Below are 27,949 nucleotides of genomic sequence, written 5' to 3' on the forward strand. Positions count from 1 at the left end.
TATTTTGGGAAGACATACACAGTGTTCTAAAATTCTATGTAAACTGAAAATAAAATGAACATAATGGCTTCAGTTATGTGTCAAATGGATAATTTGAAAAGTTTATATTACTTCTACCTAATAAGCTTTGAGAATCATGTAAGTTCTTAGCAATGACATAAAGAGTGAGTTTGCTGTAAATTCAAATTCATAGATTGTCAAAAAAAAAAAAATAATTCACTAAAAGTAGAGTTCAAATTGCTAAAAAAAAAAAAAAAAAAAAAAAAAGGGTACAACTAGAGCTAGGGTACAAAATGTTTCTTTAGGCTCGGCAGGCTGTTCTGTCTATGTGAGCTGCTGAGCACTGTCCCCGACTCCCTCTGTCTTGTGCCCAACCCCAGGCTTCCCCTGTGGGGTCCTGTGTGGTGTGCTGTGTTCACCCTTGGGAACCTGGAGTACAGAAACTGTAAAACTCTGTCTGGTTTCTCTCTCTTTTGGTTTGCCTCTGGCCTCACTACTTTCACTCAAGGTAGTAGTGTAAAAACACAAGGGGTATAACAGCATATTTCCTGTTAAGAAATAACATGAAAAGCAACTGCTAATGTTTCTTAATTAGAATATGTTGTGTAATAAATACAACATTAATTCTAATTACCCCAATATTAATTCCCTGCAACAGTTCCAATTGATTTTGAAGCTACAGTTGATTTCAGCTTCCAGGATGCTGTAACTGACCACAGACACATGTACCATCCATATATAAAAAAAGTTACCCAAAGACTAGCTTTCACCAATATATATTATTATCATGAAATATATATTTTACCAATATATATATTATGCCAAATGAGGTGGGATATTTTTAAAGAGTATGTTTGGATCCACTAAAGGTATATTAGTTTATTCAGATTAATCAATTCATTAAAAACTCTGCAATACTTCAAAAGTATTAAAGAGATGAAAACACAGCAAACAGTGCTGAGGCAATTTTTGAACGAGAGCTTGTAATGAGAAAAAGCAGCAGAATATTGGAGCATCAATGATTCCTGTGCCGTAGAAAACATTCACAACTCCCCACATTTAGGTCTGGTCTGTTCAGCATTTAAGTCTGATCATATCACTTTGCTCAAAGCCTCTATAGCAGCGATTCTCAACCTGTGGGTCGCGACCATTGGAAAACACATATAGCCTATCAGATATTTACATTACAATTCATAACAGTAGCAAAATTACAGTTATGAAGTAGCAATGAAAATAATTTTATGGTTGGGGGTCACCACAACATGAGGAACTGTATTAAAGGGTTGCGGCTTTAGGAAGGTTGAGAGCCACTGCTATAGCTTCCCATCTCACTCAGCATCAAAGCTTAAGTTCCTTCTGGGCAGGGGCCAGTAAACGTTTTCTTAAAGGGCCAGAGAGCAAATATTTTTCTATAATTCTGTTGCAATTATAGAACATCACTATGTTAAATCTACATGCAAATAGTATTAAGATTCTAAATGGCCATATCCAACAAAAATCAAATTTTGTGGAATATGAGGAAAATTTATAAAAATACACTATCAGTTTTGGTTTATAATGCTCAGTATTTTTTATAGTGGTTCAATAAACATTTGCTGAATAAAACATATAAATATAAGGTCCAGAATTATACACTTTTATAAAAAGATTATGGCACAGACCTTACACTAATGGTTAATTTCTTCTGTAGAATGTATGAGACAATTAACAGTGGACTTACTTCAGGTTACTGATCCTCATTTCGGCACTTTCAGTAACTCTCTTCGTTTCTTCTTTCCACCTATTGGCTGCCTTCTGCTGTGTTGCTAAGAGATGCCTCAGTTCAACAGTGGAGTTGCGGTTACTATCTTCCATCTCTCTCAGCTGAACTTCAAACCCGTGCTCTTTTACAGAAAATTCATGTTCCATTGCACTGATCTAGGGAATAAAATGCACACAGTGTCTTCTCTTTCTTTCCCATTATTCTAAGGGATATACTGACCAATGACACACCCAAAAGGAATATTCATTGTGTTGTCTGTACACGTAAACTTTTTTATGGGAAATCCACATAAAAATTAAGTTTACAATTGGTTTTTCTCACCACCGAGGACTCATCCTGTATGACAGTAAAATTTAGCGGAACCAGAATTATGATGGACCACAATTTTGCGGCACTTTTCCCAACACCTTAAAATGTCAGTAGAAAAAAGTATACTCTATAATATAAAACTGCTCTCATCATTTACTTTTACTTCTATTGCCATAATCCATGGGAAATGTTCAGGCTCTCAGTCATTAAGAGTTAGGTTTCTACTCAAGCCATTTAAAAAAATGTTTACTGGTATATTATAAAGGCTACAACTCCGGAATAGCAGATGGAAGAGATACACAGGGCGAGGTTGGGAGGTAGGGGCTGCGAGCTTCCAGGCCCTGTCCAAGTGCATACCCTAGCCCCCGACATGTTTACCAACTCAGGAGCTCCTCCAGTCACTTTAGATTAATATACTAAACTGGAGACTGTCTTGCAAAGGGCTTTGTGAAGTCGCAGAATATTATATATGGGAGTTCCTTCATCATTTCAGTTACGGTATAAATGTGTTTTGCGTTTTTCAGGAAAAAGACTATAATAATGATTTTGAGAATCTCATATGGAAATAAGTTCAGTTCATTTCTAGGTAGTGTATGTCATAGTAAACACATCTTATGAACACACAAATAAATACTGTTGGGATACCCTAGCGGTTTTCTCATCTGGGATCCAGGGAGAGAACGAAGCCTCGGTGCCCTAAAGCATGGAATGAAGTGCCTACTCCTGGTGCATCTAGAATGAAACTACCTATGACCATCCTTGAGGCAACTGAGAAAATGGTCACTACAACAATTTCCTTGGTGTACTCTCAGGACATCTTTATCTTGTTACACTAAAGAAATATTTTTTTTTAAGTTTTTTTTTTAAATATATTTTATTGAGCTTTTACAGAGAGGAAGGGAGAGAGATAGAGAGTTAGAAACATCGATGAGAGAGAAACATCGATCAGCTGCCTCCTGCACATCTCTCACTGGGGATGTGCCTGCAACCCAGGTACATGCCCTTGACCGGAATCGAACCCGGGACCCTTCAGTCCGCAGGCCGACGCTCTATCCACTGAGCCAAACCGGTTTCGGCTACACTAAAGAAATATTATAAAGAATACCTAACTTTGTGATTTTTTTTCAAGTATTGGGCTTTAAAATGGTCATAGCTGGCCTGGCTTCTAGTAATTCGTTAAATATGGCAACTTCCAAACTCAAAAAAGAAGGAACAAAGGACTGAACTTTACCAATTCAAAAAACACCAAAGAAAACCCAACAACAGCAAAATTCCTGGCTCATGGGGGAAAACTGCAAACAGTCTGTCTTCACTGCCCCTAAATGCAGCATGCTTCCTAAGACTCTTAAGTTTGCTTTCTCAAATAGTACACAAGTAGAAATGTAAGACTTTATGAATGCAGGCACTGGAAAACAATATTGATTTCTTAGTTTTGTATTGCATTACTGTTGGGCAAGCCTCCTGAGGCTCCCTGACTCCTGCTTTTTAACACTTTTCTGAATTACTGGAGTCTGAAAATTTAGATTTGAAGATGCTCCTCCTCCTTCCCAGCCTCAACCTCCACTTTCTCTGGAGAAGCCCTGGTTCTGATATCTTACGTGGAATTGTCTATTTCTCTTTCTCTCACACATATACTAAAAATGATCTAAGCATATTTATATACACACACACATATATAGTTTTAGAATTCTGCCTATCAAGTTAACTCCCCATTGCCACCTGGAAAATCTATTTGTGACAAGCCTTGCTTTAGGTCAGTGATGGCGAACCTATGACACGTGTGTCAAAGGTGACACGCGAACTCATTTTTTTGGTTGATTTTTCTTTGTTAAATGGCATTTAAATATATAAAATAAATATCAAAAATATACATCTTTGTTTTACTATGGTTGCAAATATCAAAAAATTTCTATATGTGACATGGCACCAGATTTAAGTTAGGGTTTTTCAAAACGCCGAGCTCAAAAGGTTCGCCATCACTGCTTTAGGTCCTTCATGATAGCCTGGTCTGTGCCTACTTCTACTAGTACACGCTTGTATTATGCCACCTTCCCCTTCTTTCTTCGTTTCTGCCACAATGTCTTCTCATTCTTGGGTCCTTTTGATATGTTCTCTTTGCATGGAATAATCTTTCCCCTTCTGCTCCATCTTGGTTATTTCTATCCAACTTTTAGAATCAGCCCAATTATTGCTTCTACAGGGTAACTCTCTAACTAACTATCCAGACAACGTTAGGTCCCTCTCTGTAAGTTCTCACAGTGCCCTATGCATTTCCTAAAACGTTTGTAAGTAGATGTTTAAAGTTTGCCCACCTCCATGCACATTTCAAGGTTTTAAAGGTGGAGACCATGTCTTTTTTGTTTGCTATTGCATCTTTAGGATCTGAAACATAGTAAAGTCGTCAAAACACAGCTGTGGATTGAACAAATGATGGCTTTTTGGTGTCAAAATTCAGTCTTTAAACAAACCTCAGAACCTTTACTGGATGCAATTCTGAATGTTAAACTGGACAGGTCTGCAGTGATATCGAAAGGCCAACAGCTACAACAACTGGACCTCCTGTAACGAAAGTCCTACAAATGATGGACTTCAGAATGTTGGGTAGGAAAAGAGGACTTACGGTCTCCCTCCCATCTTCCTTTGTGCCCTTCACTGCAGAAAACATAGGCACTCTTGTTGGGTAAGTAACCAGGACTATTTGGTATAGAATGTCCAATTTTAAAAGATACTGTCAAATGGTGGTTATACTAGTTTACATTCCCCAAAGTATCATTTGAAAGTTCCAGCTGCTTTACAACTTCGTCAACACTTGATACTGTTAGTTTATAAAATTATCCGTTCTGGTGGGTATGTAGTGGCACTTGCACCATAGTTTTAACGACATTTCCCTAATAAATAATGAAGTTGAACATTTTTTTCATATGTGCTCTTTTTATAAAGTACCTATTTAAGTCTGCCCATTTATAGAAATGGGATGTATGTTATTTCCTTATTAAGTAACTTTTTTCTTATTAATAATTTCCTTATTAATTGGTAATAGTTTTTATATTTCGAATGAGTCCCTTTGATTGTATATATTATCCTTTCTTCTACTTCTCATTCTGTCGATGTCTTCTGATGTCATTCATTAATTTTAGTAAAATTCAATTCATCTGTGTTTCCATTATGATTATTGTTTTTTGTGTTCTGTTTAAGAAATTCTTTCTTTCTCAAGGACATGAAGATTTTCTCCTTGAAGCTCCACTGTTTTATATTTTCATTTAGGTCTAAAACGCAAATCAATTTGCATGGGTGGTGTGATACGAGTCAAGGTTTATTTTTAAAATATGGACCCAACTGATCTAGCATAATTTATGGTAAAGATAAATCTTTCCCTATTGAACTGCAGTGGTGCCTTGATTATAAATTAGGTGATTATGAAAAATTGGTTTGTTCCTGGACTCTATTCTGTTTCACTGATCAAACTGATTATTCTTATGTTGATTACACATTTTTTAATTACTATAGCTTTATATAAAATCTTCATATCTTGTAGAACAATTCTTCCCTTATTGTTCAACGATTTCCCACTGACTAAAATATAAAGTACAAAGTTCTTTGTAAGAGACATAAGGCTCTCTTTTTCAGAATTCAAGCTTTTACCAGTAACCAATGTTAATACTTGGAAAAAGAGGCATTCAATAAACATGTCGATATTAATTTGGTTGAAATGTGACTTTATGAGTCCTCAAAGTAACAAAAAACAAAGTGAAACACTAGCATTACCACCCCGTATCCTTACTATGAAACTAGAAGATACAGATCATAATGATGTAGAATTAATGCCACTTTTATAAAAGTCTCACTGAATGGGAAAGGCAAGCAACATGTTGGCGGTGATACGTGTACCTCTTGAAATTCCCTTAAACAGGTTATCATGTTCCTATTGCCAAAGCATGTGAGCGTTAAAGAAGGGGAAATGAGAGAGGAAATGACGGGGACTTTTTCCTGGAGGAGAGTTCGTCCCTTGCCTTCTTCCGAGTGGAAGTTTCAGACTACCTAGGAGTGACTGTCAGAACACTCTGAGGTAGCATCCTCTGTACAGCCAGTTTTAGAGGTCAATTTTCAAGAGGCTATTACAGAGGGAGAAGAGAGGTAGTCTGTAAAGTTATCTAATCTATAGTTTTGCTAGCATTGCTTAAATTGCTTTGGCAGGAATCTTAGTGTGCTTCATGGTTGGAAAATAATTTTTTGTGTGTGGATAGTGAAAGCAATCATTTTCAAGTATGCTTGCCAAGTTCTACACCACAGAAAGACCGGTTAACCCTCTGCATTATGATTTAGTGCTATCTGATGAGAAGGCAAAAAAAAGGGGGGGGGCCTTAATAATGTTTTACAAGGTCTCTAAATATCCTCTACAATCTGATTTTCACAAGTCCATATTTAACTCTGACTAGTATTGAAAATACCTTTAATTTTGCTTTTTTTTGAGCCTCGAGAGCCATCTTTCTTAAATCCTCGGTCTCCTTCTGTAACTGTTCATTTTCTTGCTGAAGTTTTAGCCTTTGTTCACTGACGAAGCCACAGTTCTCTCTCTCAGACTCCAGGGCATTTTGAAGTTTCTGAATCATTTCTTGGCAACGTGATATCTCTTCTGAGGAACTGATTAAAAAAAGAAAACAAAAGAAACTTAATGAAAGTCTGTTTATATATTATAGCATAGAGTTCATTTTCTTTGTTCTGAGCAATTTCTCTTCACTGTACACTTAACCGCACGGTGTCACAATTCTATGTTATGCCAGGAAAACACATTCAATGTAGCAATCTTAACTAAGAATAGACTAACATTGAGAATCACTGTGTAAAGAGGACTGTGAGAGGACAAACTGAAGCTAATGGTATGAAAGGTAAAGTAGGTAATAAAACTCCTTTATTTCATCAAGCAACCCCCATAGAAAGACATTAGCTGGCCATATTAGCCAATTATAATAAGACCTATTTCATATTTTCCTGTTATATGTCTTAGAAATGGTTTTTACATCTTTCTAGTTCTATAAATGTCTTATTTAATTATAGTTTAAATAGATTATATTTTTTGAAATTTCTCTACAATGGATTGTTGGGTGATACAACCACCAAACATGTATAGTGCTAATTTTTATCCCTCTCGTTTTAAATCTATCTTTTCAATTCTAGATAATCAAATACTGTGAACATTTCCTGGTTAATACAAGGCCTTCATTTCCCATAATATTTGTAGATCTGTTTTTTTGTTTTGTCTATATCAACGCTGGCTGATAAAGTTATTAGTGAAATGATGGATGTAGGCAATGATCGAAAAAGAGTGAGAGTCAGAAAGATGCTAAGACCAGAATTAACCACACATTGTGCTCCTCCAAACAAAAGTCCAAGATATCAACACCTATGAAGAAATCCTACAGAAAAAATGAAAACTGGATACACTCAAGACTCTTGACTTAATTACTAGCTTTTAGGAACCACGTGGCACAGAGAAACAAGGTAAATGATTACACATATATGCATCCTCCTTCACTGCCAGAAAGAAGAAATTTAAAAAAATGATAAAATACTATTAAATATTTTCTTTCTGAAGAAATTAGTCTTCAGAAATAATTTTGAGCAAAAAAATCTATTTGGTGCTAAGGTTTGTTTTTTTAACACAAGGTATAATTATTAATCCTATGAAAAAAGTAAAGGATCTGTCAAAAATTATTTGCATTCTGAAAATGTTATCACAGAAAATTCTAAAGAGTGTCTTACTTTATTTCAAGTTGTTTCAGTTTATTTTCTGCTGTTTTAAGTCTTAGCTGAAGATCATCTTTTGAACACTCTGCAACCAGGCATCTTTGGTGCATTTCTTCCAGTTTTCTGTGATGGTTTTCGTTTACTTTGCCTTCACGGTAAACCTGCAGAAGAGGCTCATATGTATATTACCTTACAGAGGCAATGCTCTAAGAAATTATAGGTTTAGAAATGGAAATCAAAGGTGAGAAATCAAAACCCATGATCCTGTGTTTATCTGTTTCCACTGTAATGTAGTAAAGCACATCAATAATTAAGATGGGTGTTTCACATTTACAAAATACAATGCTAAAAACTGACAAAATAATGACTGCTTATTTTTTGAAATGATTCATGCTCATTGTAAATTATTCCAATAGTTTTAATATTTTAAAAAGAAATGTAAAATAATCGAAGTAAAAAAAAAAAGTGCTCTAGATGTCACCCCTTTAGAGGTAACTAACTGCATTATTTCTTTGATGAAGATCCCACCAGTCGATCATTTAAATTTTCAAACACAGATACATGCTATGGTGCAATGAGAACTATCTGAAAGTGACTCCAAAATGGCCCTCTGTGTTAACTAGACAATGACCTAGCTAGAATGGGGGTTCCCCCTTGCCCAGCAGGAGTGATTGTACCCAAGCTCAGCTTCCTATGAGACTGGCCTTCTTCCACAACATCCTATATAATAAAACCTAATATGAAAATCAACTGAATAGCAGAATGACAGGCGGACCAACCAGTCACTTATGACGTGCACCGACCACTCAACACAGGAGCTGCCTCCAGCCCGCAGACCCCAGGCCAGCCAAAAGGGTGCCAGCAGGGGCCCCCTGATCACCCTCCCCACCCCTCACCCCCTATCTCCCAGCCAGTCACCCCACAGATTGGCCCTGAATGCCGGCCAGGCCTAGGGAGGGACCCTACCCATGCACAAATTTTGTGCACCGGGCCTCTAGTAGAGGCTATAACACCCCAAGAACGGCAAGGTCTAGGCAGCTCACATTTTCAGACAAATCCTACACAGCCACCCTTCAAATCCAGACTGCCTGGACAGGTAACCCATGTCTTCTCCCACTGACAAGATGCTTTGTTGCTCCTGCTTTATAAAAAAGATAGAATATCAGCACAATGTCCTGCTACCAAAATGCAGATTCATACTGCAGTGTAGCAGGGGACTTTAGCACACTTGTCTGTGGACAGTGGGAGAACCTGTTGCCTTTAGCCTTGTAAGTTTTACGTTTCTCCAATACAGCCTATTCCTTAACCTATGCTTTGTGACATTAAAAATTCACCCCAAGTCCTGATCACAATTTAAATCGTACATATATGATGAAAACTGAGAAGGTATCAACCATGAAGGAGACTGGTGACCATGAACATAACATGTGTGCTTTTTCCCCCAGATAAGGGATTAAAAAGATATTTTGCTTTTTAAATTACTCTTTTATGATCCTATGTTGTTATGATTTCTTTATGTTAGTGATGCAAATATATCACATGCTTTTTATGCTATATAGCTCTTTGAAGAAAATCAAACTTTGACTCTATTACTTACTATATTTTTAAACACTGGGTAAGCATGTGCTGAGTCAAATGTATCCCCCTTCCCCCAAGGCTCTTGAAGAGAGTGGGATACTTACTGCTAAAAAAAGAAAGTTATCTAAGTAAGAAAAAATGTTAACTATAGACTCCTTACAATATTTTTTTCTCACATATCATTGGGGTGTTTTTCTTAACTATGAAATAAAAATAAGTATTTTTAAAGGTAAAAATCACAACGTTATAATTTTCAAGTTGGCATAAAATTTAAAATGAGAAGACAAAATAAAATTTACCATTGGGATGAGGTTTGAGCAAGGAATATAACTATTTCATAAATATAACTATTTATACTTTTAAGTATTCCAAGCCAAAAGAAAAACACTCACCAGAGGAATACTTATAATATAGGGGTTGCTAGTAGATAGCGTAATGGAAGCAGACAATAATGTTGAATATTTGCAGTTGGGTTTTAGGCAGTTATTATTTTCTTTTTCTTTTTACCTTTTCTAGTTCTTCTTCCACTGTTTTTTTCTCCTTAATGACTCGTTCAATTTGACCTTGTTTTTCGGCACACTCCTATAAATTCAAGTCATATTGTAAATAACTATAGTATTTGTAAATCCTTAAGAAAAATGGGAAAACATGGAGAAAATGATTTGTTCATAACAGAATGCCAAATTCACCTTATCAGTACAGCAGGGCCACTGATTAAAACAAAAACAAACTAACAAACTCAATCTTCAAAGAGCTACCTACCCAGGATTTCAGAAATCACCCCAATACAGAATGCCAAGTTCTAAGTAAATATACCAGGTAGGTGACAGAAGTTGAGGGACAGCAAGGAGAAAAATAAATGAGACCCATTTCTCATGTTTTAGTTTTTCTTTTCATAAATTCTTATCATATTTTAAAAGAAAATACAAGACTAGGCAAAGGCACAGCACCCTGAGGATACCTGTGGACTAGAAGCACAGGTATATAAATTCTAAAAGTAAAAAAAATTTTTTTGCAGAACTTATTAACAGCCAATGTAAGGAAAACCAAAACTAAAAACAATCATCATAATGACTAGTTCTTTACATTTATTTATTTTTATCTTTTTCCTTATTTTTGAGAATGGGTATGGTTATTTTCTACTAATTATAAATTACGCTTTGGATGATCCTGCTTTGCTGACAGTACACTGCTAATGTTCAATTATCTTTATAACTTCATCATCACTTTTATCAATATATTTAAAAATTTTTAAATGAACCTCTAAATTGTGACCCATAATTAATTAACTCTGATTATAATAAGACCTTTAACCCTATGCTACAAATCAGATGAGTAATCTACATTAATCATATTTTATTAAGATAGACTAAGTGTATCAGAAATAAAACTTTAATGTTCCATATATATTCATATAGTGAGTTGCTAATCTATGAAAAAGATAGTTTTATGGTGTGAAACTTGGGATTTCTCCTATGTTCATAATTCATCCTATGTGATTTTTTTAAAGACACTATTTTTTAGAGACATTTTAGATTCACAGCAAAATTGAGTAGAAGTTACAGAGATTTCCATTAGAATTCCTGCCCCCCATACATGCATAACCTCCCCATCATCAACATCTCACACTGTAGTGGTACATTTGTTAAAATGATGAATCTGCACTGATACATTATCATCCAAAGTCCGCAGGTTATACAAGAATAAGCTTTTAGTGTTGTACATGCTATGGGTTTGGGTACATTTATAATGACATGTATCCACCATTATAGCACCATACATAGTAGTTAGTTTATGTTGTTGTTGTTAATCCTCACCAGGGGTTATTTTTTCTACTGATTTTTAGAGAGAGTGGAAGGGAGGGGTAGAGACAGAGAGAAACATCAATGTGAGAGACACATCAATTGGTTGACTCCCGCAAGTGCCCAGACTGGGGCCAGGGTTTGAGCCTGCAACTGAGGTACATGCCCTTGACCAGAATCGAGCCGGCTAGCCTTCAGTATGTGGGCCGATGCTCTAACTACTGAGCAAAACCGGCTAGGGCCAGAGTAGTTTTACTGTCCTAAAAATTCTCTATGCTATGCCTACACCTATTTATTTTTCTCTCCTCAATCTCTGATAACCACTGATCTTTTTACTGTCTCCATAATTTCACCTCCAGAATGTCATATAGTTGGAATTATATAGGATGTATGCAGCCTTTTCAGTTGAGGTTCTTTCACTCAGTAATCCTATATAATAAAAGGCTAATATGCAAATTGTCCCTATGGGCGTGAGTTTGGCCAACTGGAAGTTAGACGTGTGCTGACCACCAGGGGGCAGTGCAGAACATGGTGGCCGTTGGCGACATGGTGCTGGCAGTGGGTGGCAGCGGAGGCGCTGCTGGCCCTAAAGGGCCCTGATGAGAACAGGACCATGGTGGGATGGTGGAGCAGGTGAGTGGACAGTGCCAGGCCAAGGTGGGTGCGAAGGGAGGCCCCGGCTGGCGGCAGTGGCAGGCAGCGGGGGGAAGGGAGGCCCCGGCCGGCAGTCAGCAGCAACTAGGGACCCTACCCATACACGAATTTCGTGCACTGGGCCTCTAGAATGCATATAAGTTTCCTCCATGTCTTTCTATGGCTTGATAGCTCATTTCCTTTTAGTGTTAAATAATATTCCATTGTCTAGACATACCATCATTTATCCATTCACATAGTAAATGATGTCTTAGTGTTTCCAAGTTTTGGAAATTATGAAAAAAGTTTCTATAAATAGTCATGTGCAGGTTTTTGTGTGGACATGTTTTCAACTTGTTTGGGTACATAAAGAGGAGTGAAATTGTTGGATCATGTGTAGGGGTATCTTCAGTTTTGTAAGAAACCACCAAACTGCCTTCAAAAGTGGCTGTTCCACTTTTCATTCCCACCAGCAATGAATGAAGGTTCCTGTTGCTCCACATCTTTGCCAGTGTTGGTGTTCTGGATTTTGGCCATTCCAATACGTGTATCTGGCACCTACTTGGTGTAATGAGTGGTATCACATTGTTGTTTTAGTTTGCATTTTCCTGGTGGCATATGATATGGAGCAACTTCTCATAAGCTTACTTTATATCTGTTGATCTTTTTCAGTGAGGTGTCTATTAAGGTCTTTGGTCCATTTTTCAGTCGAATTATTTGTTTTCTTATTGTTGAATTTTAAGAGCTCTTTGTATATTCTGGATGAGACTTTTATCAGATATGTCTTTTGCAAATATTTTTTCCTAATCTGTAGCCTGAGTTTCCTGAGAAAATATAAATGCTTAATTTAAACACTTTTCTCTTTTTCTTTCTTTTTATTACATTTATTGGGGTGAGATATACAATGGAATACTACTACTCAGCCAGAAGAAAAGATGAAATACTGCCATTTGCAACAACATGGATGGACCTTGAGAATATCATGCTAGTGAAATTATTCAGACAGGAAAAGTTAGAAACCATATGATTTCACTCATATGTAAGATATAAAACTGAAAGCAAAAAATAAACAAACAAACAGAAACTCATAGTAACAGAAACACTCATAGGCAACAGTAAACACTTTCAATTAGTCAGTACAGTTTTCCTAATGGAATCAACATGATATCAAATAACATTTAATATTTTTAGTAAAAGCCACTTACCTATGAATTAGAATTGTTTCACTGTAAAGCCCAAGAAACATGTATGAAAATAACCTGAAATTATAATTTTTTTACTCTAAAGTGAGTTGACAGAGCTCTGGTTATTACACAGCTAACAGTTATTTTTAAAATCCCTGCAGGTCTTATCTAGTACATGTTCTTTTGGGAAAATATAAGGACAAAAGTTCTTGTCCTTCCTGAGTTTACAATCCATTAAATAATCCTGGACTAAGGCAGGTCCTTCTTCCTCAAAGCCGTTAACCCTTTGATAGCTAAATCACTCCATGTAAGAGAATAAGCAAAATAGCAGGGTGATAGAAGAAGAAAAAACACACACAAAAAAACCCCCAAAGAATTAGACATGACTAATTTGCCACACTGCATCCCATTAATTTTACCTAATGTTTCTTATCCTTAAAACAAATGACACTAAACAGACAAAAAGTAACACTGTTGTACTATTGGTCTCAGGACCTATGCACAATGACTAAGTTCCCATTATGAACACTCGAGTTTGCATAAGGTGGAGAAGATGTGATCCTTCTCTCTGGGGTGGTTAAATACCAATCAGATATCCTCCCAACTCAGAAATTCTTATACCTTTATTTCCCTGTAAGCAAGATTGTTAAATTACATTTCATCTATCTTCAAGTTAAATTTATTTATTTAATCCACCTCTAGCCACACAGGAACTCTTTTCCTCACCCCTCTTTGCCTACTCATCCTTCAGTACTCCTTCCTTTGGGAAGCTTGTCTAGCTTCCTCTCACTCTCATATATACCTTTTCGTTCTCCCTGGTCTCCCATGTGAACCCAGCATGTGGTAGCAGTTGTAGCTGGCTGGCTGCTTCACTCGTGCCAGGTGCATTCTTTGTCAAAGACAGGTAATCACAGTAGATGTGATAAATGCCATCCATCTTTCCTGCTAGATTGTAAGTTCCAAGACTTCAGATAACATGTTCATCTTGATTTCCTCTCTGTCCCTAGCATCTAGCATAGATCTTGTCTTAATAAGCACCTTTTGAATGAACTAGGTCCAATACTATGTCTCTTGCCCTTTAAAGTAAGCAATTTCAGAAGAAAATATCAATACAGGCTTTTAACATACCATCTGAAGGACTGACAGTTCTTCTGTTAGTTGAGAAATCTGTACATGATATTGTTTTCTTGTATTGAAAATCTGTAAATTAAGATATTTATGAACTATTCAGGTCTAAAATAAAAATTAATAATATCTAATATAAACATTTAGAATAATAATTTTGATAAAAAATAAAGTTGTAACTTTTAGGGCATAAAAGAAGTAAGCACATGATATATTAAAGAATCAAGAATTTATCATGGAGTGGGAGGAAAGAGACTAAGATAAAGGACAGTGGTTATGAAGCATTTTGGTCCAGGATCCTTTTACACAATGAAAACAGAGATCTTTTGCTTATGATGTGTGTTTTTTTCTATTGAAATGTACCATATTAAAGGTTAAAACAGAAAATTTCAAAATATTTACTTATTAATTCCTACATAACTAACAATAACTAAGGTTTTTACAGGTTAGTACAAATAATATATTTTCTAAAAAGTAATTAATTTCTAAAATATTTTGAGAAGAGTGGGATTATTTTACATTTTTTGCAAATTTCCATAATGTCTGCCTCAAAAGACCTAACAGGTTGAACAGAGGCCTGGAAGATCTTTAGATAGGGAGAACCTAGATTTTTAGGAGGCAGCTGAATACTCATGTTTGCAGAAAGGTTTGGACTGAATATAGAGATCACAACACTTTTGAAAAAAATTCAGAGATTATTAAAGGATTCATGCAAAAGACAACCTTCCATTGACCATAAAACTAATGTGAATTTATTTTAGAATTAGAAATCAATTAGAGGATGTCTCATATCATGAGCACTTTGATAAAAACAGTTTCACCACATATATATGATGATAGTTAACACTCAGTGAAGGAATACACAGTGTATCTAATTATTTTCTATAGGAGCTAACTTTCTTATTTATTAAATTTATTTATTTTTAAAATATATTTTTATTGATTTTAGAGAGGGAGGGAGAAACAGAGATAAGAGAATCATTGATCGGCTACCTCCTGCACACCCTCCACTGGGGATCAAGCCTTCAACCCAGGGATGTGCCTTGACTGGGAATCAAACTGTGACCTCCTGGTTCATAGGTCAATGCTCAACCACTGAACAAACTGGCTGGGCAAATTTATTTTTTATTAAATATAGTTGGCATACAATATTATATTAGCTGGAGGTGTATGGGAGCTCATTAAGGTAAAAGGTATTATTTTACAATAATTTACATTAATCATTTCATTGATAAGTCTTTATAAATATGTAGGCAAGGATTTTAATGTAAATATTATAGTAAAAATTAAACTATAAATTTCTGCTTTTTCTAAACCTTGTCTCTCTGATAAAAGTGTCAACTTAAAAATTACAACCAAGGCTTCTTGAAAAATTGGCTGATTCCAGGTCTGAGACAGGGAAAGCACAGGATGAGAGAGGAATATCACTTATGCAAGAAAGCTAGAGAGACAATCCTATATAATAAAAGCATAATATGCAAATCGACCAAATGGCAAATGACCGGTTGCAATGACACGTACTGACTACCAGGGGGCAGACGCTCAATGCAGGAACTTCCCCCTGGTGGTCAGTGCACTCCCACAAGGGGAGAGCCGCTCAGCCAGAAGCTGGGTTTGGCTGGCAAGCCCAGAAGCGGTGGCGGGAGCCTCTCCTGCCTCTGCTGCAGGCGGGCGGTAAGGAGCAAGGGGTTGCAGACTGCGAGAGCCCCAGAATGCAAGAGGGATGTCTGACTGCCGGCTTAGGCCCAATCCCTGATTGGGCCTAAGCCGGCAGTCAGACATCCCTCGAGGGGTCCCAGACTGCAAGAGGGTACAGGCCAGGCTGAGAGACCGCCACCCCCCCACCCCAGTGCATGAATCTCGTGCACTGGGCCTCTAGTTTGAGAATAAAAAGACTGATGGTAATATAAAATAAATTCACAGATATTAAAAAGAGGGGCAGGGCACTTCTTCTTTAGTGAAAAAATGACAGCTTATAAATGTATAGAAAGAATAGAATATTATCATTTTAATCACTCCATATAATATTTATTTCTGGCAAGAACTATCAATGAATGACAAGACCACTGGATGAAAGATTTTGGTGAAAAAGGATACCTGCATGGTTTTCAAGAATCTCCCCCAATTATTTATTAAGTAACAATGGAGAAATTTGATCTTACTAACTTAACCACGTGGTCAAGCTTAGCATCACCAATGCATACCCTAACATTACAGCTTCCTGATATGTCGGGATGGGAGGTGGGAGGTGTGTATAATTATCACTCTGCCATTTCCCCTCCACTGCTGTCCCACTCCACCTCAAATTGTAGGTGCTACTATCCTGAGATGGTTTTTATTTGAAATTTGGTACATTGATACAATTAGCTGATATTGAAGTAACTAGGTCCATCAGGCAAAACTTAGGTAGAATTGAGTCTTAAGCTGTAAAATTTTGAATTTTAAATATAGTTAAAAGCCCCTTACTTCCTTCTTGGCTCTTGTGGCAGCCTCTTGCATTAACTGAGAAAATGATTTTTTTATTTTCTCTATATCTTCTTCTTTTTGCTTCCCCTCAAGCAGAGCCTGCAGAATATAATTGATGCTATTACAGGTCACATAATTAATAAAGATAACATAATAAATGGGTACAAACTTATCTACCTACACCCTTCTTGAAAGCAAACATCTTATTTTAAACTTCTGAGACATCTCTACTTGGAGTTCTTACCTCAGTTATGAGTGGTATTTATTTTCTCTAGCCTCCTCTCCTGACCTTGTCCTAACTAAAGTTTATCATTTTCCTTTGGTATTTATTTCAGCCAGTGCCATCACTCTCTAATCTTTACAGCTGGAGGTCTTAGAAACATTTCTGAATTTTTCTTCTCCCTCAGTCCCTTTACAAAATAAGTCCTCAAGTCCAAGTGTTTCATTCTTGGAAAATCTCTTGGATTTCCCTTTCTATTCATTATTTGGTATTATTCCCATTTAGTCCCTTGTCATCTCACACCTCAATCACTGTAAATGCCACCTGCTCTGTCTTCTTGATGTGTTTCTATCCCTCACATCATTTTCATCTCCCACCTAAAAAATAGGCTTATACTCCCAGTTCTGTTGTCAGTCACACTCATCTCTCTGCCTCCCTATGAAGGAAACTCCTGGCCTCCAACACTTTCTCCTTCAACCCACGCCAATCAGGCTTTCACCACCACAATCTCCATACTGCCCACTCAGGAGTCAACGTGGAGTAATTATCTTATTTAATCTGTCAGCAACACTTGAGATAATGGATTACTTTCCCCCTTGTTTTACTTTCTTATCTGGCTTTTTGTGCATCCAATTTGGTTTTCCTAACTCACCATTCCTTTTCAGTCTGTGTTATTGCTTTTTCCTCTTCTCAACTTTGATATTAGACTCAGGCCTTGGTCCTTTGTCCACCTATGTCCATCCTTGGTGGTCTAATCCAATATCATTATTTTAAATATCACTTAGATGCTAACAATTCCCAAATTTACCTCTCCAGCCCAAATATCTTTCTGAGCCCCGAATCAATCAATCAATCAATCAATCTCAATTACTCTCTTTCTCTCTCTCATCATCCCATAATAAGCAGCCCTGTGTTCAGATCCTACTATCTTTCAAAGGTACCACACACATTCCCATCTCTTTTTTAAAAAATCGTTCAATAACTTCCTCCTGCTTAAATAGGTAAGCTAGTAAGAGTAACAGCTGTTTGGCTGTGACAACCTGGTTGGGGAGAAGGAAACACTGAGGATGGGGGAATCATCGAAAGAGAACTATGCTGGGCCGTGCTTCATGTCTGTTTGTGTGACCAGTTTAAAGAACCCTTGACTTCTTGGGACAAGCAACTGAAGGAGAGAACCCTTTAGTAATGAGTCAAAAGGCAGCTTCATATTGTAGCCATAGACAGTCTCTATAAGGGTCTGCTAACTTAGGGCTTGGATGAGGGTTAGACCAGTGGTCAGCAAACTCATTAGTCAACAGAGCTAAATATCAACAGTACTTCTTCAAAATAGACTCGCCCAGGCCGAAAACCGACTTCTGCGCATGGACCACGAAGTTTCAATCGTACTGTACATCCAGGTGTACGTGGTATTTTGTGGAAGAGCCACACTCAAGGGGCCAAAGAGCCGCATGTGGCTTGCGAGCGCAGTTTGCCAACCACGGGGTTAGGCAATGAGTGTCACCACCTTCTGTCCATCTGCTCTACACAAAATGTTCATCTTTCACAACCTGATGTCAAGAATGCTCATATAACTAGGATTCAGAGGGCAAAGAAGAACTAAGAAGAAATTTCCCCTTCAACCCATGCCAATCAGGCTTTCAACACCACGATCTCCAAACTGACCACTTAGGAGTCAATTTGGAGTAATTATCAAAGAAGAAATTAAGAGAACTGTTCTTAATTTTTTTAAATTAATTTAGGTGTTAAGAGAAATTCCTAAGCATTTTTATGTCTATTTTGCGCATTTCAACCATTCTAGCAGACAGCATTCAGATGGGAAGATTAGCATTCCCACAGTTTAAATTTGGATAATTATTTATTTTTTATTTCTTATTAGCTTCTTAATATACAACTTATAGCTTGCTTTGTTTTTAATAGCACTCTTGGAAAACACTCTATAAGAAAGGAAACTTAAAGCAAAGCATTTTCATTGTATTTCCCAGCATTATTACACATATACTAGGCATTCAATTAATGCTGGTTAAGCAAATTAATGATCTCTACATAAGGAAGGCAGCAACATTAAAAAACAAATATGCATGCTTTATGATTTCTATAAACTATATACCATTCATATGGAAGTGGTAAAAGAAAAAACATGATATGTGATAACATCAGAGTCAATTGTTAGAAGGTTCAAAAAAAGTGAAATAAAGGCTCCAGTTAATAAATCTCTGCAGATAAATTTAATTCCTGTCAATTAAGCTTCTGCTCTATTAAAGTTATTGTGTAGGTGATAAAGGGGAAATAAAGGTAAGATTCATCTAATTCAACTGAATAAAATACAGGGTATACTGCAATAAAGTGCAGTAATAGGTCTTTTAAAAAATATTTTTATTGATTTCAGAGTGGAAGGGAGAGGACGAGAGAGATAGATATATCAGTGATGAGAGAGAATCATCGATTAGCTGCCTCCTGCAGGCCCCACAGCGGGGATCGAGCCTACACCCAGGCATGTGCCCTGACCAGGAATTGAACTGTGACTTCCTGGTTAACAGGTCAATGATCAGCCACTGAGCCACACTGGTCAGGCTATCACAGGTCTTTTAAAGAGTATAAGACTATAGGGGATGAAGATTAGTTACACAAGGATTGTAGACAGAAGAAAAGTCTGATATGTATACATAAGCTTTTGGAGAGGGCTGACACTTTATTATGTTTTATGATATTAAGTCTTACCATCAATAATGTAGTATGCGTATTAAAGGAGAGCATAGCAATGTCATTTTCACGTGTTTATTCTGTAGTTATAGATTCCCTACTCTGTCATATGGGGGAATATTCAATATTTTATTTTTTTATAAACATGTTAACTAGTTTTCTTACCTGGTTTTTTTGCAGGTTAGCTTCTTCTAAGAGTTGCATGCTATTTCTGGCAGTTACAACAGCTTCATATCTCTCATTTTCTAATTCATTGTACTTTGCTTGTAACTCTCTGGTCTGTTTTTCCAAATGTGTTTTATCTGCTCTTAATTGGGTGGCTTCTTGGACAGTCACACATAATCTAAATATTAATAGTCACATTGCAAAAGTTAAAAATTTTTAAAGAGAAGGAAGGAGATAGCATATTTACTGAGCACCTGCTACAGGACAAGCATTATTCCAGTTACTTTCATGTGTAACTTTCTCATTTGGTTCACACAAAGTTCTGCATCGTAGATTTTGTTATTGCCACTTTAAAGAAAAACAGACCCATTTTAATAGAGGTCAAACATTTGATCAAGGCCGTATAGCTAACAAGCTGTGGGGCTGATACTATGCTTAGATATTCAGACTCTAATTATGTTACATTTTCTACAGTATCACGGTATAACATAGAGTAGTTACATGATAATGTTATAAAGCAAATTCTTAAATAATGAGTGGTTATTTCTATTTATATGTTTTTTTTTCTTTCCTTTTTGCTTGGCTCCCGGTTCCCATGCTCTACATTCACATTTAAATTTACAGACACCTTTAAATTTTTCTTCATATCCTTTGCCCATTTTTTCTAATGGGTTATTTACTTTGCCTGTTCCTTTATAAGAACTCTTTGAATATTAAGATATTAACTTTCAATCTGTCCTACATGCTACAAATATTTTCCCCACATCTACATTTTTATTGTTGTTGCCTGTTGTCTCTACATAGGGAATTTTTATTACAAGACAAAATTTCACTTTAATACAGTTAAATTTGACTATTTTTTCCAACTTCTTGGATTTCATTTTTTATAAAGATGATCTCCCTTATCCATAGATTGTGAATGTAAGCTCCTAGATTTCCTCAAAAGATTGCTATGTCTTTCATCTTTTAACCCCTAAATCTTTAATAACATGTTCCGGTAGGACAACTCTTCCCTCACATTTCATCCTTCCCTTTATATTGAGGCATTTTTTCCCTAAGTGGTGGCAGGAGAAACCCGCTCTGTCCTCTCCCCATCCCCATCCTCACCCCCAAATACACAGCACCAGGAGGAAGCTTCCCAGCGCCCTAGCACACCCTGACTCTCCCGCTTCCAGTGGATAGAAGTCAGCCTGCTTTTTATTTCATTCCTCTCCTTTTAAACATTTTGTTGTTGTTTAGTACCTCTGCTTAATCCTAAATGGAGTTAAGGTCCGTCACTTAGTCAGGGTTCTGAGCTGCCAGCAGCAAAAGCCAACCTGAGTGGAAGAGGGTTTATTAAAAGGATACTAGGGTAAATTCACAGACTCACTGGGAGAGCTGGAAAACCAGGAATGAAGCTTTGTAGCAAGGAACATGCCCAGAACTTCCCCCACATAATTAGCTGGTCTCCCTTTTGGAGATAAATCTAGGGAATTCCCCAAACATGGCAGAGATGAGATGTAGATGGCCAAAAATAATGACCATAACTGTATTTTTATCAAATCACCTTTGCACTTCCTAGCTTTTGCATCACATATTGAGCTGTCCTATTATTTGCTGCATTTAGGTTTATTAATGTTATCTTTTTCAAAAGGGTACTATTTTTATTATTTAAGGTCCCTTTTAATCTGTTTATTGCTTTTCCCTTTACACCCTACCTTGTGATAGCAGTATTATCACTCCTGCTTTCTTTGTTTATAAGTTGCTAATATTTTATACTAAAACCTTTATTTTAAACTAGAGGCCTGGTGCACAGATCCATGCACCAGCGGGGTCCCTCAGCCTGGCCTGCAGGGATCAGGCCGAAACCAGCTCTCCGACATCCCCTGAGGGGTCCTGGATTGTGAGAGGGTGGTTTTCGGGTGACACACCTTGGAATCGGGCTCCCTCCTCTCTGATTCTGGGTGCGTCACCCGAGAACTGCAGCTCAGAAGCTCCTGCATTGAGCGTCTGCCCCTGGTGGTCAGTTCATGTCATAGCTACCGGTTGGAGCATCTGCCCCCTGGTGGTCATTGTGCATCATAGCTACCAGTCAGATGGTCACTTAAGCTTTTCTTTTTTTAATATATTTTTATTGATTTCAGAGAGGAAGGGGGAGGGCGAGAGAAATAGAAACATCAATGATGAGAGAGAATCAATGATCGGCTGCTTCCCTTACGTGCCCCCACTGGGGATCGAGCCCACAACCCAGGCATGTGCCCTGGACCAGAACAGAACCTGGGACCCTTGTGTCTGCAGGCCGACATTCTATCCACTGAGCCAAACTGGCTAGGGCGGCTTTTATAGATATATAGGTTTAAAACAAATCCTCTGCTTTCCCCTCTTAAGATCTTTGTTCTAGTTCATTTATTCTCTGTTTTAGGTGTTTTCTAAAATAACATATTACTGAGCCTTGCTTTTTAATCAAAATCTGCATGTCTCTGCCTTTTAATGGAATTTGGTCCTCTCATACTTTAATGTAATGATTTCTATGCAGGACATTATTCATTCTGCCGTAATTGGCTGAAGCACCTGTGGCAACAGGTGAAGCACTCTGCCTCTCCCAGAGACCCAGGACACCTGCCACTCTCCTACCATCCCTTCACCCTTCCCTTCACCATGGCCCCCAGGCAGGCAGAGCAGGTGGACTCACCAGGGCTTATGAAGAGCGAGTCAAAGCTACGCTACTCATTTAACTCCTGTCTTATTTAGCAGAGCAGGCTCCACAGGTCATCTAAAAAGCAGGAGGAGGAAAGAGTCCTTTTTTTGGAAGATGGAAAGAAGTGACTTCTGCTTCTTAGATGCTTGTGGCATTTGAAAAGATCACAAACCATTTTAATTATAAATAATAATTTTAATAACTATAATAATAAGCATTTATTGAGCTCAAAAATGTCTTTGATTTTTATGGATGTAAGATGACCATTAAAAATATAGCTTTTCAATTGGCAGTTCCATTAAATTGGATACATTCACACCTTAACATACTGGCTGAACAATGCTGGAGACACATATCAAGGACACTAATAACTCTGTTTCCTCTTATACAAAAATACAAGAGATTTTTTAAAATCATAATGTGAATTTACAGGTAGGCTGCAGTCACGATATTGTTAAAAGATTACAAATGACAATTTTCAAGTTTCTTAAGGGAACAGCTAATAAGAGGAAATAAGCAAAACAAAAAAAAAAGATTCTAGAGTGAATGTTTGCACTAAGATAGCAATGAAAAACAAAGCTATAGAAGTAGTCCAGCCCTGGCTGATGCTGCTCAGTGGTTAGAGCTCTGGCCTGCACACCAAAGGGTCTCGGGTTTGATTCCGGTCAAGGACAGGTACCTGGGTTGTGGGTTGGATCCCTGGCCCCAGGCAGGATGCGTTCGGGAGGCAACCAATCGATGTGTTTCTTTCACAATGATGTTTCTGTCTCTCTCTCCTGCCTTCTTTTCTACTTTCTCTAAAAATCAGTGGAAAAATACCCTCGGGTGAGTATTAAAGCACAAAAATTAAATAAAAATGAAAAATAAAAAGTATCTAGACCTTCAAAGATAACTGAAAAGTATTGCTTCGGAAACCTCCAGGGAAACCATCTATAATAATTTCTCAAGTATTTTTTCTCTTTTGTATCTGCTTAGTAAGAAATGGTTTTTATAACATTTTTACCCAACTTCATTATTATTTTTCTCTGCTTCAGGATAAAAAGAACCTTTTTGATTTTGGAATTGATTAAACTTAACTATGATTGCTGTAGAGAAAAGGTAAAGATGGAAACGATCTTTGAATATATGTTCAAAATATACCAATCTTTTGAATACATTTTTTAGGTAAATAATGTTCAAAATATCAGATTTTTTGTTTATAAAATACATGCTGATACTCTAATGTAGAATATCTTTTGAAAAGTATAGGCAAAGCTAGACGTATTTAACAATTTACCTCGTTTCTAATTGTTTTATACTAGATTGCAACTGCTGTAAACGCCTATCTGATGCGTCCTCTCTTCTTTGGGAAGACACCATATCCTCCTCCTAGAAAATAAAGAAACTGGAAACTTATTTTGAGCATGTGAAAATTCAATTCATCATTCTACAGCACAAAGACAATAGTTCACTCTCTAAAGTACACCATTAGAATTTGATTTATAAGTTTAGAAGCAGGACCACTTGAGGAACAAATATGTATACTAAAAATGTTGAAGAGAACCTCCCTGTATTAGATACCATCAATCCTGTATTAAATAATCAATAATCAAAATAGTCATTGCATATAGATTTCTACTACAGTATTTCTATAGTGCAGTCAGTCTGTCTTTCACACAAGCTCTGTTAACTAGGTTATACTGCATCCTTTATAATAATAGGATAGTTCTTCTTTGACATGGAGATGCTTTAAAATATATTTAGGTTTTATTCGAACAACCTTTAAAAAAATTTCTATCTTTTCCTATCTTCTGGTGTGTTATTTTTTATACCATTTTAATTCTTCTATTGGCTTTTAGCTATATCTGTTTGAATTACTTTTTTAGGGTTGCCCTAGAGATTATAATATGCATCTCTAACTTACCCCAATTTACTTAGAGTTAATATTTAATGAATTCAGAGAAAATGTCAAACCTTGCAGCAGTGTATTTATTGCCATATACCATCCTAGTTTTTAGTGCCTTGCCTGTCATATCTTACATCTGCATACTTCACAAATCCATCAAATACAGTGCTAAGTTCCGCTTTAAAGCAGTCAAGTCTTTTAAGGTGTTAATAAGAGAAAAGAAAAAATATGTCGATATATTATTTCATAGTTATAATTCCTGTTGCTCTTGATTTCTTCCTATATCTAAGTTGCCATCTGGTGTCACTTCCTTTCAGTCTAAAGAATTTTCTTCAGCATTTTTGAAGTACAGTTCTGCTAGTTACAACTTCTGTTTTTATCTGAAAATGCCTTTATTTTGCCTGCATTTCTGAAGTACAGTTGCACTGCACATAGAATTCTTAGTGAGCATTTTTTTTTTTTGCCTTCAGCACTTCAGATATATTATTCCAATGTTTTCTGCTTCCACAGTTTCTTGATGGGAAGTCAGCCATTACTCATGACCGTTCCTGTTTATGCCATTTTTCTGTTGCAGTTTTCATGTCTTCTCTTTATAACTGGCTGTCAGTGCTGTCAGGATGTATCTAAAAGTGATTTTCTTTGTGCTTATCCTTAGGGTTACTGAGATTCTTAGATCTGTTAATATTTTCTACCAAAGTTTGGAATTTTTCAGGCATTATCTTTTTAAGCATCTTTTTTGCTCCCTTCCTTCTGCCTTTGCCTGCTAAATCCAACAGCTGGGTCCACGGAGAGTGAGTTTCACTGACTGCCCTCACTGCCAACAACTACACTTTCCTATCTAGTAAGTTTTGGTAGTTATTTCCAATATTTTATTTTAGCTGCCTAATTTTATATTTAGAGGGCAAAAAATGATTAATGCCTTTTCCAGCAGTCCTGTTTAACCCCTAAACCAAAAAGAACAGTAATAAAATACATGGAAAACACTAAGCTATGGGCAATCAATCAGTTGTCTTAGAAATAAGAAAATACCTTCTTCTGCATCTCTCCTTGAAAATCTTCAGTCACTTTAGTTAACTGTTCCACTTTTGCAACTGCAACTCTCATATCTAACTTGGCTTGCCTAAAACAGAAAGTAAATTAGTACAGTTTTCATACACCATAAAGAATGTAAAAAATGAGAAAATGTAAATTTGGTAAAATGAGTACTGACTTTTGTGCACATACATGCTTAGGAAGGATAATCTGCTAAGACCAAATCTGTATAACAGACGGCTTCCTCCTTTCTATCTTGGCAGGTCATCTAATCCGCCTCCCTGCTGTTGGATATGAGATTGCTAAGACGCTCTTGTGGTCAAGTGAACCAAACCTCTGTAGTAGATGGTTTCCTTGTTTCTATCTAATTTGCCTAATGATTCTACTTCTAAATAGTCTCTAAATTGTGTAATCCATTTTCACTTCCATTGTCTAAACTTTGGCCCCATTATTACTTCCCAAGACTATTCCAATAGATTACAAATTCATCTCTTCACTGGTGGTCTCCTCTTCAATTCATCCTCTATAATGCATCTTACTTGTCAAAAATTTTATCCAGTGATAAAAATTATTGTTTAATAATGATTTCTAAATTCTCCACTTCTTTGGGTACACAATCAACACTCCTCTGCATGGCATGCAAGACTAGCCATCATCTGGTCTTCAAGAGTCTCATGTCTTGCCAATTCCCCGCATGTAATTTATGTTCCCGGTATAACAGATTACTAGCTCACTGTTTCCTAAACACATCCTTGCCTATTTTTTCACCTGTTTGATTAGACTATCTTCCTCCATCTTTTTATGATAACTTCTTCAATCTTTCAGACTTTGTTCAAAAGTCGCCTCATTTCAAGTATTCCCTAACTTGTCCTAGGTAAAAGACCCTAAAATCCCAGTCCTCATAATACATGATACTTTGTACATTACTAACAGGTACCTCTTCATGGAATCTGAAGTTCATAAAGAATGAAATTAAGATCATTAAAGGGTAACATTCTTTAAATTATTAAATCCTCAGTAGAGACTATAGTATCTAGCACATAGTTGAAGTAAATATATAATAAACGAAAGAGAACACAAAAGGAAAGGAGACAATCACAGGTATAGCTTGATATTTTACTTAGATCATGCCTATCCAATTTGATATTTAGTGTGCAAATCCTAGAATAATTTTGTGAATCTTTCATTTTAAACAGAATCTCTCTCCCACATAATTTAAAAAAATTTGAGACAATGGTCCTAAGACCTGTTTTTGTAAGTCATTAAAAAAAACTCTTAAAGTATTTAAATTATTATGTCTTCTAAAACATATAAAAAACCTGTTTTTTGAAGAGGAAAATATGTAGTTGCTCATATATACTTATTTATTTCTATATTATTCCAGAAGATAGTTAGAAGTAAATAGTTGTTTCTATCTACTTTTGCCATGAAATACTGAAAACTATCCTATATAATAAAAAGGTAATATGCAAATTGACCCTAACAGCAGAACGACTGGGAATGACTGGTCACTATGACACACACTGGCCACCAGGGGGCAGATGCTCAATGCAGGAGCTGTCCCCTGGTGATCAGTGAGCTTCCACAAGAGGGAGCTCTGCTCAGTCACAAGCCAGGCTGATGGCTGCCAGCACAGCGGTGGTGGCGGGAGCCTCTCCCGCCTCCTCAGCAGCACTAAGGATGTCCGACTGCAGCTTAGTCTGCTCCCTGCTGGTAAGTGGACATCCCCCGAGGGCTGCCAGGCTGCCAGAGGGATGTCTGACTGCCAGCTTGGGCCTGATCCCCCAGGGAGTAGGCCTAAGCCAGCAGGTGGACATCCTCCGAGGGGTCCCAGACTGCAAGAGGGCATAGGCCGGGCTGAGGGACCCCCTCCCCCCAAGTGCACAAATTTTTGTGCACCAGGCCTCTAGTTCTAGAATAAAAGCTATAAGGTCTGTTGTCTAGACCTGGCTCTACCAACATAATAGTCATGTGAACTAGATCAATCACTTAACCTCTCTGAGTCTCAGAATTTCAGCTATAAAACAGAAATAAAAACATTTTTTTTCCTGCATAGCTTACAGAATTATCATAATGTTTAAATAAGTTAATTCATATTAAAATACTTTATTGGAGTTTTTACAAATGTAAGCTATCATCATAATCTTGCACCCCCCTCCCCCCCCTTTTTTTTAATCGCTAGGAACTGGTGGTCTAGAGTTACTGTACAGTTGGATTGATAAAGCTTGGGGAATGGATGTCTGCCCTTGATTCCTGGCCAAGAAATGAAAAGTGGGATTTATGATGTGCTGCTCAATGTCTGAACCTGTCAGGTAACCCCCAGCCAGGATTTGTTTACTGATGGTTTTCACCTGGAATAGTTGGTTAGATAGCCAGGTTGGGCTATGTGACTAGAAGGATAAAAAAAAGGCCCAGCCTTGAGCTTTCTTGAATCCAAAATTCATTGCACACATGCTGGTAGTTCAATCTGGAGACAAAGCATGTCTTTGTCTGAATAAAGACCCTGGGGCACTATGCCTGCCTATACTGGGCCCCCTAGGGTTGCCTGTGCTCTTTTTCTTGCTGCTCAATATCCTTTGCTTTTATGTAAAAGCCTTAAGTGAGTAGCTCTGGGGAGTCTGGGGAGTCCCTTCAAATATTTAAACTTTGAATCTTTAGAGGAACCA

At 37.0% G+C, this 27,949-nt stretch overlaps 1 protein-coding gene across 4 annotated transcripts in view; it reads right to left on the reverse strand.

Annotated features, from left to right (window-relative positions):
* SCLT1 (sodium channel and clathrin linker 1) overlaps positions 1 to 27,949 on the reverse strand; it is a 99,773-nt gene that overhangs the window by 26,199 nt on the left and 45,625 nt on the right. Inside the window, exons 10-18 of one of the 4 annotated variants that reach the window (XM_036313657.1) lie at positions 25,281 to 25,371; positions 23,643 to 23,734; positions 19,690 to 19,867; positions 16,605 to 16,703; positions 14,142 to 14,213; positions 9,902 to 9,976; positions 7,832 to 7,977; positions 6,520 to 6,712; positions 1,721 to 1,917 (exon numbers count right to left, since the gene is read on the reverse strand). In XM_036313657.1, the coding sequence (XP_036169550.1) occupies positions 1,721 to 1,917; positions 6,520 to 6,712; positions 7,832 to 7,977; positions 9,902 to 9,976; positions 14,142 to 14,213; positions 16,605 to 16,703; positions 19,690 to 19,867; positions 23,643 to 23,734; positions 25,281 to 25,371 (1,143 nt within the window). The remainder of the gene's footprint in view (positions 1 to 1,720; positions 1,918 to 6,519; positions 6,713 to 7,831; positions 7,978 to 9,901; positions 9,977 to 14,141; positions 14,214 to 16,604; positions 16,704 to 19,689; positions 19,868 to 23,642; positions 23,735 to 25,280; positions 25,372 to 27,949) is intronic. The other 3 variants (XM_036313659.1, XM_036313658.1, XM_036313660.1) reach the window with 3 other exon arrangements.

The sequence above is a fragment of the Myotis myotis genome, unplaced genomic scaffold (genome assembly GCF_014108235.1).
Source record: "Myotis myotis isolate mMyoMyo1 unplaced genomic scaffold, mMyoMyo1.p scaffold_m19_p_6, whole genome shotgun sequence".
In the NCBI taxonomy this organism is placed as follows: domain Eukaryota; kingdom Metazoa; phylum Chordata; class Mammalia; order Chiroptera; family Vespertilionidae; genus Myotis; species Myotis myotis.